This window comes from Artemia sp. Qi Xiang Cuo, chromosome 16 (assembly GCF_049724085.1).
Source record: "Artemia sp. Qi Xiang Cuo chromosome 16, ASM4972408v1, whole genome shotgun sequence".
Classification (NCBI taxonomy): domain Eukaryota; kingdom Metazoa; phylum Arthropoda; class Branchiopoda; order Anostraca; family Artemiidae; genus Artemia; species Artemia sp. Qi Xiang Cuo.
In genome coordinates, this window is record NC_142809.1 from 22,837,264 (window position 1) to 22,855,202 (window position 17,939).

Below are 17,939 nucleotides of genomic sequence, written 5' to 3' on the forward strand. Positions count from 1 at the left end.
AACCAAGCCAAACAACTCAACATCTCTCTAAAGTAGAAGAGTTGGTCATAAGTGTATCTGACGGTTGGTACGTGCAAAACTTCTATAGAGTCGATTTTGAGGACTACGCCCAGTTGCAGCTCCACCAAGACATACTCCTTGATCAAGCTAAAGCGAACAAAAAGGAGATCTAGAAATGTGATGTTATTGACATTTTTCTGAAAGAAAATGATTCTCTTGCCAAAGTTGCTCACCAGATGGTGAAGTTAATTAGGATAGTGTTGTGTATGCCAGTTTCAAACTGTACTTCGGAAAGATCTTTTTCAGGCCTTCGAAGGCTAAAAACATATCTTCGGTCAACCATGACCCAGGAAAGACTGAATCATTTAGCTGTTTTTTCAGTGTACAGGGAAGCCCTAGAAAGCGTAGAATTCAACAAACTCACAGACGAGTTCATCAAGCGAGCTCAAGTTCAGATGAATACGTTTTCACTTTCCCATTAGGCGTAGTATTCGTTAGAGCTTAGAAATAAAGGAACTCTTTCTATTCGACCGACCCGTAGCATTGGTGAGTACCAATTATTCACGGCTAAAAGTCGAGCGGAAATTTTGGCACCTTGGGACAGGTTCAGTCTAAACAGAAATATTTCGCCAATTAACGGCGAGATTATATTCATATAGTAATCTTATCTTATGCTAAAAGCATCTAGCTATTTTCAGAAGAAGGCCAAAGAAGCCAATAATATAGTGTTAAAATTTTTAAGTTTTGCTTTTATTCTTGCTCGAGGAGTCTCGATGTTGTACTTCGGATTTTTGTTCAGGCATAAATAACATTTTTTCTTTACCTCAACTCCGATAAAAAAAAATTCCTAAAAACTTCCTAAACTTCTAACCCGAAACTCTGTTGGGAATTTAAGAGACTTACAAGATAAAACAACATGTCAAAATACACATTACATCTGACCCATATCTTCCCTAATGCAAACACAGCTTTTATGTTGCTTTGTTTATGGTGCAAGGGCTGCCCTCCCCCAGAGAAATCGAAACTTTACGCCTATGAACCAGTAGCAGATTTGTGTTGAACCCGGAGGTCTGAAAACGTGTAGCGAAAAGCTGGTACGTTGCAATCCTCTAATTGAAAACGAGGGGTTTGATGAGCCAATAAGCCCGTTTTTTAGCACTAAGATCTTACATTTTTCTGCAAAAATTATCGTTTTTAACTCATCTTTGTTCTAAGATCTTACAGCTCACTGATGTTAGCAAAAAATGTGAAGACTGCCTCTGTTCTGCCATATAGAACAATGATGAGAGAACTTTGATGATCTACTCATCATTGTTCTCAGACCGCTGATCAGAGTAGAATGATGAGACGTTTGCACAAAAACGACCAAAGATGTAAGATCTTGGTTCAAAGATTTCACTTTTAAGCGTTTTCTGAAAAAAGATGTAAGATCTTAGGACATTGATGAGTGAAAAAACGGCCCTAATGTGCCACAGCTTACCCCTCTTATTTTGGAAGAAAAGATTAACAATTGTCAGAATTTGACTGTAAGTTCAATTTAACGCATATGACCGATTGGTCGAACGCGTCAAACCCCAAACAACACCAAGTTCAATTTGGAAGTGATAGGCTTTAGCCTATACAAGTCTTGCTTTTGTAAGGTTGACTTCCTTGCTGGAAGGTATTAGTTTTCCTGAAAATCTGATCTTTTCCTATCAGACCACCACCAATCCTCCTACTGACATTGTTAGGCTAACGTCATAGATTTAGCCTATCCCTTGCATGGGATAGATCCTTGTCCAATTGAAAATCAGCTGCCATTCTTGTTAGACATCTGACAGTTTATAAGCAGCTATGGAATTCCAATGTTGTTTTAAAACCACTTTTCTGTGAATAGGCAGCACAGCAGCAAAGTGCACCTGGTGCTTTGACAATAAATAACACAAGTCCAGTTTTTGTGATAAAAAAAAAGATTGCACATTGTTTTTTTTGTGCCCCTAGGTCCAGGCCTACTGCCCTTTGTGCAAATCCTGGCCTGATTCCAACCATTGTACTTTGACATCAAAAGATTCAAACAATAGGCCAATGTCTTTCCAGGCTTTATAACTTAAAATAATTTAGGCTCCTTCTCGCCTAACAATTAAGGGCAATGAAACTTCTGACAGTGTTACAAACTGGCTGTTTACCAGCCAATTTCTTGGAAGGTGGATCTCACAGTAAATAAAACCTTAAAGTTAGGCTAGGCTAATAACTTATGCTTCAAATTTTTTAAGAATTAATAAAACTCTTATTGCTGCTACAATTAAATATTTTTTTTCTCTTGTTAGGCATTGTTCCCCACCACCTGATCCACCCCAATAGGAATATTGCCAAAACTGTTTTCTGTTTAAGAACTGAGGAGACAATTAGACCTACCTTAAATTGCAGCTTGGAGCAATCTAAGTATTTCTCCTTGTAGAGCTCCAGAGTGGATGATCTGAGTTGTATTCAGCATTCTTTAGTGACCAGGTGCACTGTGCTGATCCATAGCTTCCCAGTTGAGTTTACACTCCCTGGAGAACCACTCAGCATCCAGTCTTTGTTTGAAGACATCCACAGATTTAGCACCAAGGTTTGAGTTAGGACCAACAGTGGGAAATAATTCTGGGAGGGTATTAGCCCTCATTAACTTATTGGTCAAAATGACAACACCTCTATTTCTCCTGTATAGAAGAGTTGGGAGTTTCAGCTTTGCTAGTCTTGCAGGGTAGAAAAGCTCTTCCATGCCAGATATCACTTTGGTGACATGTCTCTGCACATCTTCCAACACTTATGTCTTTTTAAAATAAGACAAGGCTAGAGACATTCCAACTTCAAGCTTAGGATGCACAAGTCCCTTATACAGAAGACTGCTGATGACTTTAGGGGAACAAGTGGAAAGAGTATGCTTAATCAGCCCCATGGTTGAATTAGCACCAGCAGCAGACTTCTTAGCATGAGTGCTGAATTTCACTTCATTATCAATAGTGATTCAAAGATCTTGCTCAGTATTTACAGAGGAATGTGGGTGACTCAAGAGAAAATAAGAGTAACAATGGATTATTTTGCCAAAGTGAATGAAATGGCACTTGTCAACATTAAATCTAAGAAGCCAAGCCTCACCCATTGATCAAGCAGTCCAAGATTATTTTGTAGAAGGGCATGATCTTCACAGGACAAGACTGGTCCAATGAGCTTCAGGTCATCAGCATAGGGCATTAGTTTACTGCTGATAATTGAAGGAACATCATTGATGAAGATATTAAAAAGTGTAGGACCCAAAACAATTCCCTGAGGAACTCTACTCAAGACATGCTTAGACAAAGAAAGAATATGACTACCAGAGTCATTAAATAACTGAAACATTGAGATTGCATATAGAGAAAATCAAGGATCCAGAGCAGGGACTTCTCTTAAAGCTTGACAGCACGTAATTTGATTGCAAGTCGCTCGTGACAAACTTTGACAAAAGCTTTAGAAAAGTCAAGAAGAATCATGTCAGTAGGCACCCCTGCATCAAGTAACTTAGTGATATGGTCATATGATTCAACAAGATTGGTATCAACAGATTTTACAGAACAAAAGCAATGCTGTGAGCTGTGCAAGAGATTATTTGCTTTAAGATGTCTAATAACTGAAGAATTGATTATTCTTTCAAGAACCTTAATAACTAACTGATGTCATGCTAATATGTTGGTAATTTGTAGCAGGGTCCTTTCTTAAATATTGGAATGGTATGGGCTGTTTTCCAATCCAGAGGTAGTCTGGAAAGATTTAATGATAACTTGAGTAAGGAAAGAGGTTGATACAAGACTATTTAACATTCATGGAGGATACAAGGACAAATGCAGTCTGGACCAGCAGATAGTAAGCAATGGCTGGATCATTTCAAAGCTGTGCAAATATAGATGAAACAATTGATTGTATCCTTTCAGAATGTCCCTATTTCACAATTGAGCAAAATATCCTTATTGGAAAGACAGAATTATTAGATCTGAAGATTTCCACTCTGCTAGTTTTGGGTTTTAGTTGTTTCAGAAGAAAAAATATATAAAGAAATAGAAGTCTTAGAGGTATTGGTAGTTCTCTTTGAAAGTAGGATGTTTTGTCAGTAAAAAAAAAAAAAAAAAAATCTGGATTTTTGTAATTTATAATAACAAATTGATATCAGAGGCAATGATATAGTGTTGCCTATAGTAAAGGCCATACTGCTCAAATGTTTTATTATTTATTTATTTATTATTATTATTTTTCCAGAGGCACTTCACATGGAAGGGGTTGTTGTAAAAACTTCAAAGAGGGCTCATTCAATTGGAAATTGAGAGTTCTAGTGTCCTTTTTAAGGGTCAAAATTGATTGGAAGGCAATGAACACACCCACCATTTCCCCAAACACATCCAATCAAAATTTTGAGATAGCCATTTTTTTCTACATAGCTGATTTCCACATACAAATTATGATTGTGAGGAGGGGACTCCCCCACAGCCCTCTGGGCAATGGTCATAAGTTATCCCCTGTGGGTATATAAGATTTTTATAGAAAGCTTTGTTGAAAGATTAAAAATTGTCAGAATTTGACAGTAAGTTTGATTTGGAAGTGATGGGCCTTAGCCTATACTAGTCTTGCTTTTGTAAGGTTGACTTCCTTGCTGGAAGGTATTGGTTTTCCTGAAAATCTGATCTTTTCCTATCAGACCACCACCAATCCGGATTTTGCAATAGGAAAAGGTATTTAGTGACAGATTGGTGTATAAAGATCTGTTCTGAATGGAATAATACATCAGTGGGAATTAGGAGTCTCAGTTTTTCATTTAGAATGCCTTGCTCTCTAAAAAATGCTGTACATTATTCTAGTGGCTAACTCATGTGTTTTGTTACCTCTCTGACTCTCAAAGTGATCTTTCTGATCTCAAAAAGAGGCAAGGAAGAGTAGCCTAATTCCAAACAGGGCTTGATTTAAATTTTTCTGTGGGATGGAGACACAGAGATTTATAGGGAAATCCCCAAAAATTCAGGGGCAGTGGAAGCCCTGAACAGAAGGCAACTGATGAGTGATGAGCCAAAAGTAATGCAAGAGAGAGGTGATACCAAGCTCTCAGCTGCCATTCTTTTGAGACATCTGACAGTTTATAAGCAGCTATGGAATTCCAATGTTGTTTTAAAATGACTTTTCTGTGAATAGGCAGCACAGCAGCAAAGTGCACCTGGTGCTTTGACAATAAATAACACAAGTCCAGTTTTTGTGATAAAAAAAAAGATTGCACATTGTTTTTTTTTTCCCTGGGTCCAGGTCTTCTGCCCTTTGTGCAAATCCTGGCCTGATTACAACCATTGTACTTTGACATCAAAAGATTCAAACAATAGGCCAATGTCTTCCCAGGCTTTACAACTTAAAATAAATTAGGCTCCTTCTCACCTAATGATTAAGGGTAATAAAACTTCTGACAGTGTTGCAAAACTGGCTGTTCACCACCCAATTTCTTGGAAAGTGGATCTCACAATAAATAAAACCTTAAAGTTAGGTTAGGTTAATAAATTGTGCTTAATTTTTTTTTTGAATTAATAAAACTCATATTGCGGCTACAATTACATATTTTTTTCTCTTGCTATGCATTGTTCACCACCACCTGATCCACCCCAATAGGAACATTGCCAAAACTGTTTTCTGTTTAAGAACTGAGAATGCAATTACCTTAAATTGCAGCTTGGAGCAATCTAAGTATTTCTCCTTGTAGAGCTCCAGAGTTGATGATCTGAGTTGTATTCAGCATTCTTTAGTGACCAGGTGCACTGTGCTGATCCATAGCTTCCCAGTTGAGTTTACACTCCCTGGAGAACCACTCAGCATCCAGTCTTTGTTTGAAGACATCCACAGATTTAGCAGTATTAGTTTGTTTGGCAGGCTTTTTGCTTAACAAGTTTCAACTGATAACCTTTACTTCTTGAGTTAGGACCAACAATGGGAAATAATTCTGGGAGGGTATTAGCCCTCATTAACTTATAGGTCAAAATGACATAACCTCTATTTCTCCTGTATAGAAGAGTTGGAAGTTTCAGCTTTGCTAGTCTTGCAGGGTAGAAAAGTTCCTTTTCAAGATTGGTATCAACAGATCTTCCAGAAAAAAAGCCGTGTTGTGAGCTGTGCAAGAGATTATTTGCTTCAAGATGTCTAATAACTGAAGAATTGATTGTTCTTTCAAGAATCTTAATTACTAACTGATGTCATGCTAATGTGTTGGCAATTTTCAGCAAGGTCCTTTCTACCTTTCTTAAATATTGGAATGATATGGGCTGTTTTCCAATCCAGAGGTAGTTTGGAAACATTTAATGATAACTTGAACAGTAAGGAAAGAGGTTGACACAAGACTATTTAACATTCAGGTAGGATACAAGGGCAAATGCAGTCTGGACCAGCATATACTAAGCAATGGCTGGATCATTTCAAAGCTGTGCAAATATAGATGAAACAATTGATTGTATCCTTTCAGAAGGTCTCTATTTCACAATTGAGAGAAATATCCTTATTGGAAAGACAGAATTATTAGATCTGAAGATTTCCACTCTGCTAGTTTTGGGTTTTAGTTGTTTCAGAAGAAAAAATATATAAAGAAATAGAAGTCTTAGAGGTATTGGTAGTTCTCTTTGAAAGTAGGATGTTTTGTCAGTAAAAAAAAAAATCTGGATTTGTGTAATTTACAATTACAAATTGATAGAGAATTGATATCAGAGGCAATGCTATAGTGTTGCCTATAGTAAAGACCATACAGCTCCAATGTTTTATTATTTATTTATTTATTATTATTTTTTTTTCAGAGGCACTTCATATGGAAGGGGCTGTTGTAAAAGCTACAAAGGGGGCTCATTCAATTGAAATTGAGAGTTCTAGTGCTCTTTTTAAGGGTCAAAAGTGATTGGAAGGCAATGAACACCCCTTCCACACCCACTATTTCCCCAAACATCCAATCAAAATTTTGAGATAGCCATTTTGTTCTACATAGTTGATTTTCAGATAGAAATTATGTTTTTGAGGAGGACACTCCTCCACAGCCCTCAGAGCAAGGGTTATAAGTTATACCCTGGGGGCTTATAAGCTTTTTATAGAAAGCTTTGTAGAAGAAACTTCAAAAAGGGCTCATTCAATTGGAAATTCAAAGGGCTAGTGCCCTTTTTAATAGTTGAAAGTGATTGGAGGGCAACTAAGCCCCCTCTCAGGCCCACCTTTTCTCCAAACCAATCCAACCAAAATTTTCAGATAGCCATTTTGTTCAAAGTGGTTGAAAATTCTGAAAATTAGGTCTTTGAGGATGACAACCCCTCCCCTCCCCCCCCGGGCCCTCAGGGCCCGGGTTGTAAGTTATGCCCTGGAGGCCTATAAGGTTTTTGTAGAAAGTGTTGTTGTAGAAACTTCAAAAAGGGCTCATTTGATTTGAAATTGAAATGGCTATTGCCCTTTTTAATAGTCAAAAAGGGATTGGAAGGCAACTAACACCCCTTCTATGCCCACCATTTCCCCAAACACTTCCAATCAAAATTTTGAGATAACCATTTTGTTCAATGTAGTTGAATGTTCTGGAAATTATATCTGAGCATGACAAAGGTCTTCAGGGCAAGGGTTATAAGTTATACCCTGGGGGCATATGTGGTTCTTATGGAAGGAGTGCTTGTTTAAACTTCAGAGAGGGCTCATTTAATTGGAAATTGAAAGTTCTAGTTCGCTTTTTAAACCTCAAAAGATATCGGAGGGTTATCAGTCCCCCACCCCCCATGCCCTTTTTTCCCAAATGCATCCGATAAAAATTTTGAGATAACTATTTTGTTAAAATTAATTGAAAGATCATATAAAAAAAACTCCAGTGTTGACACATCCCCCAGGGATAGGTATTGTAAGTTTTGCCCTGGGGGTATATATGGTTCTTATGGAAGGGATGCTCATATAACCTACAAAGAGGCTCATTTGATTGGAACTTGAAAGTTCTAGTTCACTTTTTAAGAGTCAAAAGAGATTGGAGGTTACCTAGCCCCCCTCCTCCCTCTGCGCCTTTTTTTTCTCCTCAAACCCATCCAATAAGAACTTTGAGATAGCCATTTTTTTAAAATATAGTTCAAAGACCATATAACAAAAACTCCAGGATTGACACAGCCCCCCGGGGCTTGAAGGCAGGCATTGTAAGTTATGCCCTGGGGGAGTATATGGTTCTTATGGAAGGGATGCTCATAAAAACTTCAGAGAGGGCTAATTTGATTGGAAATTGAAAGTTCTAGTTCAGTTTTTGAGAGTCAAAAGAGATTGGAGGGCAACTAGCCCTTCCCCCATGCCCCTTTTTTCCAAATGCATCCAATAAACATTTTGAGATAGCCATTAAGTTAAAAATTGTTCAAAAGTCAAATAACAAAAACTCAGGTCTCAACACAACCCCCACAGGGCCTGGTGGCAGGCATGGCATTGTAAGTTATGCCCTGGGGCATATTTGGTTCTTATGAAAGGGATACTTGTATAAACTTCAGAGTGGGCTCATTTTATTGGAAATTGAAAGTTCAAGTTCACTTTTTAATATTAAAAAGAGATCTGAGGGCAACTAGCCCCCCCCCCCCCCCACGCCTTCTTTTTACAACCCATCTGATGAAAATTTTGAGATAGACATTTTGTTAAAAAAAAAAGTTCAAAGGTTGGATAAGAAAAACTGGAGTCAATACAACCCCCAGGGGAAGGCATTCTAAGTTATGCCCTAAGGGCTTGTATGGTTCTTATGAAAGGGATGCTTGTATAAACTTCATAGAGGGCTCATTTGATTGGAAATTAAAAGTTCTAGTTCACTTTTTAAGAGTCAAGAGCTTCAAGGGCAACTAGCCCCCCTCCCCATGCCCTTTTTTCCCAAAACTCGTCCACTAAAAATTTTGAGATAGCCAGTTTTTTAAGAATTTTTAAAAAATTAGATAACAAAAACTTTGGTGTCAACACAACCCCCCGGGCCCAGGGAATAGGCATTGTAAGTGTTGTCCTGGGGGCATGTATGGTTCTTATGAAAGGGATGCTTGTATAAACTTCAGAGAGGGCTCATTTGCTTGGAAATTGAAAGTTCTAGTTCACTTTGCAAGAGTCAAAGATATCCAAGGGCAACTAGCCCTGTCTCCCCCCCCCCCTACACACACCCTTTTTCCCCCAAGCCTATCCAATAAAATTTTCAAAATAGCCATTTCATTAAAAATAATTCAAAGGTCCAATAAGAAAAACTCCTGTGTTTACACAACCCCCATGGCCCAGAGGCAGGCATTGTAAGTAAAGATCTGGGGGCATATATTGTTTTTATGGAAGGGATGCTTGTAGAAACTTTGGAGAGGGTTCATTTGATTGGAAATTGAAAGTTCTTGTTCACTTTTTGAGAATCTAAAGAGATTGAAGGGCAACTTGCCCCCCCCCCCCCTCCACACCCTAAATGAATGAGATAACAATTTTGAGAGAAACTTTTTGTTAAAAATAGTTCAAAGTTCAGATAATAAAACTCTGGTGTCAACACAGCCCCAGGGCATTGTAAGTTGTGCCCTGGGGGCATATATGGTTGTTATGGAAGGGATGCTTGTATAACCTTCATAGAGCATTTGATTGGAAATTGAAAGTTGTAATTCACTTTTTAAGATTAAAAAGTGATCGAGAGCAGCTAGCCTTCCCCCACACTCCATTTATTTTTTTCTCAGATGCACTTCATATAGAAGGGGTCATTGGATAAACTTCAAAGGGGGCAAACTTTTTCACTTTTATATTGTTACTTTGATACCAGTTTTGATACTTTGATGAAGATTTGATTTATTTTAAAGTTTGATTTTGCAATGAGGAATTTTTAAAAACTTGATACTTTTTGCAATCAAAAACGAAAAAAAATTAATTTAAAAAAAAACTTTCTGAGAAAAAAGTTTTTCAAAAAAAGTAAAGGCCATTTTAAACTTAAGCACAGCTGATACAAATATCTGTTAAATTCAAACTCAAAACGATCCAGAAATTTCTATCAAAGAATAAATGAAACCCAAAACGAACACAAATTAAATAAACAATCACAGGAAAAAACATACAACAAGTAATAATATAAATGAATCAATAGATCTTAAAGCGAGTAATGCTTAGATTGAATATGAAAATCAAGCTTAAAAAAAATAAAAATATTTTGCTATTGAAGTTTAAATGAAACTTAAAACGAACAGAAATTAAATAAGCAATCAAAGTAAATAAACATACAATAGATATTAATGTAAATGAATAAATAAATCTTAAAACAAGTGAAACTTAAATTATGCAAATCAAGCTTGAAACAAACAAAAATCACTGCAAACAAGAGTTTGGGTATTGCCTCTTTCTCTCACTGTAAAAGTCTAAAACCTACTGTGTCATTGGCGCTTTACTGAAAACTATGTACAGCTTAAACAGTCTTGTAAATTATAAATAACATCAAATTGAATATTTGATATAAAATGATATTAATTGTTGAAAGTTCCATCAGGTCGAGAATTTATTTCACTTTAATTTTATTTTTATTTTTAATGCCGTAAGAACTGGAAAAGAAAATATTTGTAATATAATTTTATTTCAGTGAAGCCCAATCTTTGGGATGCCTTTTCCAGTGCATAGTTATGGCAAGTGGCCAATCAATAAAAAATAAGTAATTTTATGTTTGTAATGAAATTACATTTGTGGTACAAGTGTTTCATTTCTTAGGGTCAATTTTCATTCACTCAAAACGAAAATAATAAAGCTTAAAGATCCTTTATTAAGGATCAGAGCTACCTTTTCTGCAGTGAAAACTAGATGTTTAGTATATTTTTTCTATTTGTATTTTTAAATGAATTTTTCATATAAGCAAAATAGCAGATTTTAAAGGATTAGAGATTTGCTCATTTACAATGTGAAATTTAAAACCAAGAGGCATTGCTATGAATGAAGAAAAAAAAAACTAAAAACTTTTGTTTTTCCATAAAAAGTAAAAAGCAAATTTCAAAATGTTAAACAAGTATATATTAGGCTAAGTGTAATGTCAAATTCAAAACAATCATAAATTAAAACAAATGAAAAAATGAACCTACAACAGACATAAATTACATGAAATATGTAGTTGAATTTAAAAAGAACAGACATCATCTCAAACGCACACAGTCTTGCAACCCCTTGAAGCCCCCAAAGACTAGAGTGTCATCTGCTTGCAACTGAAAAATAGGTGGATTCGATAAATGAAAAGTTTTGTTCAATGCAAAAGCATTGACTAAGTAAATTGAAATGTGTCACCCATTTAATTTTTTCTGGGTACTTGTATAGAAGGCATAGTCATAAAAATTTGGGAGACAAATTTTTGCATTAAAAACTAAAAGTTGTGCATTAAAAACTAAAAGTGCACTAAAAACTAAAACCCCTATGCCTTCCCAAGGCCAGAACATAATTTGCACTTTACTGAAAAAATATAAATGTTTTTACTTTTATAACTTTAATAAATCAAATAATATTGACATTTTGATTACTAAATATCAGTATATATATATATTAAACTGACAATGCACATTCATTTGTATTTTTTTCAATAAAGTGCAAATTATGTTCTGGCCTTGGGAAGGCATAGGGGTTTTGAGCCCAACTTATCTTAATTTCTGCTCGTTTTGAGTTTGACTCAGTTATTTATTGTAATTTCTGTGTAATTTCACTTTCGACTATTAAAAAGGGTAATTTCAGTTTCCAATCAAATGAGCCTTTGAAATTTCTACAACAAATTTCTATATAAACTTTATATGCCTCCAGGGCATAATTTACAACCCTTGCACTGAAGGCTCTGATGGGGATATCATCCTAACAGACGTAATTTCCAAAATTTTTGACTACGTTAAACAAAATGGATATCTCAAAATTTTGATTGGATGTGTTTGGGGAAATGGTCAGCATGAGAGGGGGGTTAGTTGCCCTTCAATCGCTTTCAACTATTAAAAGGGCACTAGTCTTTTCAATTTTCAATTGAATGAGCCCTTTTTGATGTCTTTACAAAATTGGTTTATATAAAAACCTTACATGCCCCCAGGTCATAACTTATCAACCCTTGCCCTGAGGGTTGTGGGGGGGGGGGATGGGTTGTCATCCTTCAAGACCTAATTCCCAAAACTTTCAACTATGTTGAATAAAATAGCTATCTAAAAATTTTGATTGGATGTGTTTGGGGAAAAGGTGGGGGTGAGAGGGGGGTCAGTTGCCCTCAAATGACTTTCGACTATTAAAAAGGGCACTAGTCCTTTGAGTTTCCAATTGAATGAGCCCTTTTTCAAGTTTCTACAAGAAAGATTTCAATAAAAACCTTATATGCCCCCAGGGCATAACTTATACCCCTTGCCCTGAAGACGGGGGGGGGGTGTCCTGCTCAAAGGTATAATTTCCTGAACTTTAAACTGCATGGAACAAAATGGCTATCTAAAAATTTTGCTTATATGAAAAATTCATTTAAAAATACAAATAGAAAAAATATACTAAACATCTAGTTTTCACTGCAGAAAAGGTAGCTCTGATCCTTAATAAAGGATCTTTAAGCTTTATTATTTTCGTTTTGAGTGAATGAAAATTGACCCTAAGAAATGAAACACTTGTACCACAAATGTAATTTCATTACAAACATAAAATTACTTATTTTTTATTGATTGGCCACTTGCCATAACTATACACTGGAAAAGACATCCCAAAGATTGGTTTAAAAGAATTGCTTTTTTCCAAATATATTTTTTGAACATTGTTCTACCTAAGGCTTGAACCTTCATGCAAACATTGACTCTATTCAATATAAAAGCTAAAACTCCTTAAACAACCCTTGTTAACCCTGTTATATTTTTAGGATTGTCGTTTTCCAATGCATTCGCTGTAGCACTCTTATACAATCTTATCTAATATTTACTGTTTTAGGTATACTTGAAGAATATGTCAGACTTGGTTGAAAAGGTTTTAAAAGAAATTGACAAAAATGAGAAAATCAACTCCTTAGTGCTTGCTAAACAACTAAATGTTGGACATCAGAAAGTAGTTGGTGCCATTAAAAGTATTCTTTCAGCTGGAGAGGTAAGCAGTGTTGAAATATAATTTGCTACTTTTTCACTAACAACTTTTGAGTCAGTAAACCAACTTATCAATTCCTCTGCCAATGCTATAAAAAAAAAGGAAAAAAACGCAAGAAACTAGATATGTTCACAAAAACACATTTTTTTTTTTTTCAAAATCATGGTGAAGCCCACAGAAGACTTCAGCACATTATTTTTGTTCTCCTATCAAGTTATGAAATAGCGAGATTTTTCTGTTTTGTTTTGGGAATTATTATATGTTATTGCCTCTTTTATCCACTCTGTGTGTCAATATCTTTCAATTATTTATTCATTGTAGCATTTTAATAAAGCAAGATCATGTTGCTCTTGAAAGTTGGGCTCTTGAAAGTTGGGCTTTTCAAAAAGTCCTTAGAAAACTCTTCTACCTTTCTATACTCCGTGCATTAGCCCTATGATTTATGTACTTGTTTTGAGAATGAAATACTTGTGTATCTAACCCAAGTATGTGCAAAATAGTACATTAAAAGCATCAGCTTATGAAAATATTTACCCAATTCTGGTATTTGACAAGTGTAGTCTATGGTTTAAATCCCACATAAGTGATATCCAAACGAGCTCCTGTCAGAGTTTAAGCAACAATAGTAACTTGTCACAGCCTTACTTTTACTAATTACCATCACGAGCAAACTTGTAGGCTGGATTATTTATTGAAAGGCCACATCCAACAGCTAGTTCCCATGTGTAACAGCATCTCAGCTAAAGTTAGGGCCAGAACAACATCTTTATTCTTTCAAGTGTAAGATAATTGATAAGATTAAAACAGTAGTATCGTTTTTGCTATTATCCCTAATTTTGTTTAAAAAGAGTTCTGGATGCTTTTTCGCTCCTTGTTAAGTACTGCTTTTATATAAAAAAAAAGAAAACAAAAGGGCTGATATATATAGCACAAAAATGCAGTATTGTTGCTTTGTTTCTGAGCTTTCTAGGACTGAGTTTTATGGATAACATAAGGGCTAGCAACTTAAAATAAGACTTGAATGTAAAGAAATAACTGGCAAGTTTGAATGGACAAATTACCATGACTGATATGACATTTTGTTGTAAGTTGAATACTTTTCTGGACAGGTTATCAAGGCAGAACAGAGAAGTGACAAAAACTGGGAGCTAACATCTGAGGGTTTGGAAGTTGCCTCACAAGGTAGTCATGAAGGACTGGTCTTCAAATCAATACCTCCAGAAGGAATTACTAAAGATCAGCTTCTGGTATGTTTTTTTTTCCATTTCTTACTTTTTTTTATTGTAATTATCTTTAATGATTCCGGTACTTTAAAATGTACATTATTGACAATGCGAATATTATTGTTGAAGTCTGTGTGATACTGTAGAAACATTCAGTTAATTTGATCTTAAAGTAAGTCTATATTGCAAAAAAAAAAAACGTTCAACGCTGAAGTGAATTATGCTGTTCCTAATGGCCTACCAGTTAATCATTGTAACTGACAGTCCAAGAAGACCTTTTCTTACATCATCTAATTCTTTTTTAAATGCCCTCTTTGCCAGGTCCTTCAAAATCATGACAGATAGGAAATTACAATCCAGTACATTACCAGATTTTTATTAAAGATGCATTTGGGGTGAATTCTCTAATGTTTAACCTTTTCATTGAACAAAGGAAGACAAAAACAAAAATCATAATTCTGCACAGATTTACTTCAAATTATAAGTTTGCCAGCTTTGTCTGTCAGGTTTGCTGCTCTCCTGGGTATTTTCCCTTTCCTTTTAATCCAATAAGAAAAAAAGTATGACGTTCAAGGTTTAGGTCCAGGAAAGGATTTGACTAAAGTGGCTCAAAATTTCGTTTTGACTTTTTGCTTTCCTTAATAGTGATGGAGTCTTTTCTTTTCATAGTAATTTGGTTAACAATTTTTTTTGAAATATATTTCTAATGCAAAGTCTTCTAATTGGTAGCTCGAAATTGAGTCGAAACTATAACAATTGAAAATCTGGATATTTTTTTTCGACAGAAAAATGGGCATGAAACAAGGGATAACTACATAATTATTAAATCAGCCCAAGAAAAATGTTCTGAATGTTTTAAATGTTCTTTAAGTTTTGATTATTTTTATATTATTTGGGACCTAAGGAAAAAAAGAAGAGAGAAATAGAATGGAGAACTGAAATTATTACTTATATGAGGGGGGCTGCCTCCTCCTCAACACTTCGCTCTTCGCGCTAAGGTTTTTTAGTACTTTTACAAAAAGTTTCTTATTGTTCTAATTAAACGACTCTTTGTGTTTCAGGAGTCGTTCTTAAAGAATTGGGACAAAATTTTAATTTTAGCGTAAAGAGAGGGGTATTGAAAAGTTGGACAATCCCTCTCATATACGTAATAATTTCTGTCATTTTAAGTTTTAATGTTAATCCTTACTTTCAGTTGAAAAAACTTGTTTTTTAATTTAATTTCTGATCGTTTTTTAAGTAACACCAGGAAATCTGGCTTCACATCCACGGAAATATCCCCCTCCCCATGGAAATATCCTCTGAACAATCCGCTCCTAGTGAAAATTTACCCTGGACAAAACTCTTAGTATCTCCACGCGTAAAATTGAGTCGGCAAAGAAAAAGCAAGACATATAAAATAATTTCGTGTAGGAATTCTGGCAAATTCCCCCAGTGTAAAATTTTCCCTGAAAAGTTCTCCCCTGGAAACTTCCCTCCCCATGGAAAATTCTCCCCTTGAAAATCCCACCACCAGAAAATTTGCCTTCCCCTACCCGAAAAATGTATGCATGCTTCCCAATAATAAATGCTATATGTAAATAATGAGCAATTTTATAACGTAAATACCTTTCCCCAGGGACTTTGGGGGGTCAGGTTATTCACAAAGGCAAAGTTACTGGGCCTTTCCAATATGCTGAGAAAAAATGGGTGTCTCTTAATTTCGATTGAACGATTTTGGGGAAAAAAGGGGCATGGGAGGGGGCCTAGTTGCCCTCCACTCTTTTTGGTTGCTTAAAAAGGGTACTGTAACTTTTAATTTCCATCCGAATGAACCCTCTCCCGATGTTCTAGGACCACTGGGTTGATACAATCACCCCTTGCAAAAATAAATAAATAAACACGCATCCGTGATCTTTCTTCAGGCAAAAAATACAAAATTCAACATTTTTGCAGATATGAGTTTGAAATTACAGTAGGGCTCCCTGATACGCTGAATCGGATGATGTGATTTTTAATAAAATTCTTTGACTTGTAAGGGGTGCCCCCCCCCTTTCGAAAATCAGGCAAATTTTCTTTGGCTCGTAGCCTTTGATGGGTAACAATAAACTTAATGAAACTTGCATATTTTAAATCAGCATAATAAGCCGATTCTTTTCATATATCTGTTGGTATAAAAATTCCATTTTTAGAGTTTCGGTTACTATTGAGCCACGTCGCTCCTTACCTACGGTTCGTTGCCACGAACTGTTTGAAACGGCTAGAACTAGACCGTTCAAAATTCACTTTTATTTTCATTTTTGAGTAAAAGAAACCTACAAATATACTTTACGGCCAGGCAGGAATGGAGGAACTTTTTGAGTGGGCCAGGAATAAAAAAAAAGTAGTTATTGTTACTGTTGGTGCTTTTTAGAGTTGTATAGATAGCCATATCACTTATCTTTGAAATACGCCTGATAGATTTTTGAGAATGTTGATTTTTCAAGATGAAAGCAAAAAAAAATTGTTAAATGTATTTTTTTTTCAAAAATTAAGCCCCTGTGAACTCTTAAGTGTTAAAAAAATGTTTTAGTTGAGTTAACACTATAATAATAGGAAAACTTGACCAATGAACATTTATTGAGCATTGGTTAAATTTTGATAAACTCCAGTCTATTTTTCAATTTTCTTAATCAAAACTTGCCCAAATATCTTTAGAATGTTCTTTACTTATCTCCCCAGCAATCTGAACTTCTTGTAAGAGTACTCCTTTGAACTAGTTTGTAAATTATTTCAGTATTGCTGAATAACTTGAAAAAGGAGGACATAAATCATTTACATATTCAGTGATTAAAAGTAGAAAAAGGAACAGGGCTTTATCGACAAACTGAATAGCCTATGACTGCTAGGAGAAGATAAAGAAGAAGACTATCTAATAAATATATATCTAAGGAATCTTCTTCTTCTTCTCCAGCGAAGACAAATTCGCTGGGGAAATCACTACAAATCTTGAAAGGGAAAACTGATTGTCAGATTTGTGTAGTTCTTAGTAAGTAAAAAGACAAATACCCTTCCACAAGAAACGTTTTTTGGTGATAACTTGAATTATTCTTAATCTGCATTGACTCGTACCTACCACTGCTCTCAAGACTAAAGATGTCAACCAGTAATTCTTTGGTATTTTGTGTTCACATATCAAGTGAAGCACGCTTTACTGGGCAAAAAATGGGCATTCCTAATTTATATCGTTATCAATATACTTCTTTTCTTCAAGATTGAAACAGTCAGCTTGTAATACACTTACCAACTTAAGGTTCATTCTTAAATCGCCTTAAAAAAGTAATGAATTTCCCCAAAGTTTTTTTTATGTTTCTTTTTAATTGTTGTACTTAGGATTCTTGTATATTTCCCCGTGTATGAGCTTTTTTTTTTCAGGAAATCATTCCCAAAGACAAAGTAGATATTGGACTAGGGAAGGCTATTTCTCTAGGCTGGATTATGTCAGACAAAGGCGCTGGAACAAAGGCACCAAAGTTTAAAAGGAAGGCTGAATTTATTGATGATACAGTCCAGAAAAATTTACAGTCTTTTCAAAAGGGAAGTGAACTGGACAAACCTATTTTACTGGAGTACAAGAAAAGAAAGTTGGTCCAAGAGGTGTAAGTTTATTATTTTTGCTATTGCAAAACGTCTTAGGGA

At 35.4% G+C, this 17,939-nt stretch overlaps 1 protein-coding gene across 3 annotated transcripts in view; it reads left to right on the forward strand.

Annotated features, from left to right (window-relative positions):
• Positions 1 to 1,480: 1,480 nt before the first annotated feature.
• alpha-PheRS (phenylalanine--tRNA ligase alpha subunit) overlaps positions 1,481 to 17,939 on the forward strand; it is a 58,814-nt gene continuing 42,355 nt past the window's right edge. The window contains exons 1-4 of one of the 3 annotated variants that reach the window (XM_089102081.1): positions 1,481 to 1,526; positions 12,910 to 13,062; positions 14,169 to 14,306; positions 17,676 to 17,899. In XM_089102081.1, the coding sequence (XP_088958207.1) occupies positions 12,925 to 13,062; positions 14,169 to 14,306; positions 17,676 to 17,899 (500 nt within the window). In that variant the 5' untranslated portion in view covers positions 1,481 to 1,526; positions 12,910 to 12,924. The other 2 variants (XM_089102078.1, XM_089102080.1) reach the window with 2 other exon arrangements.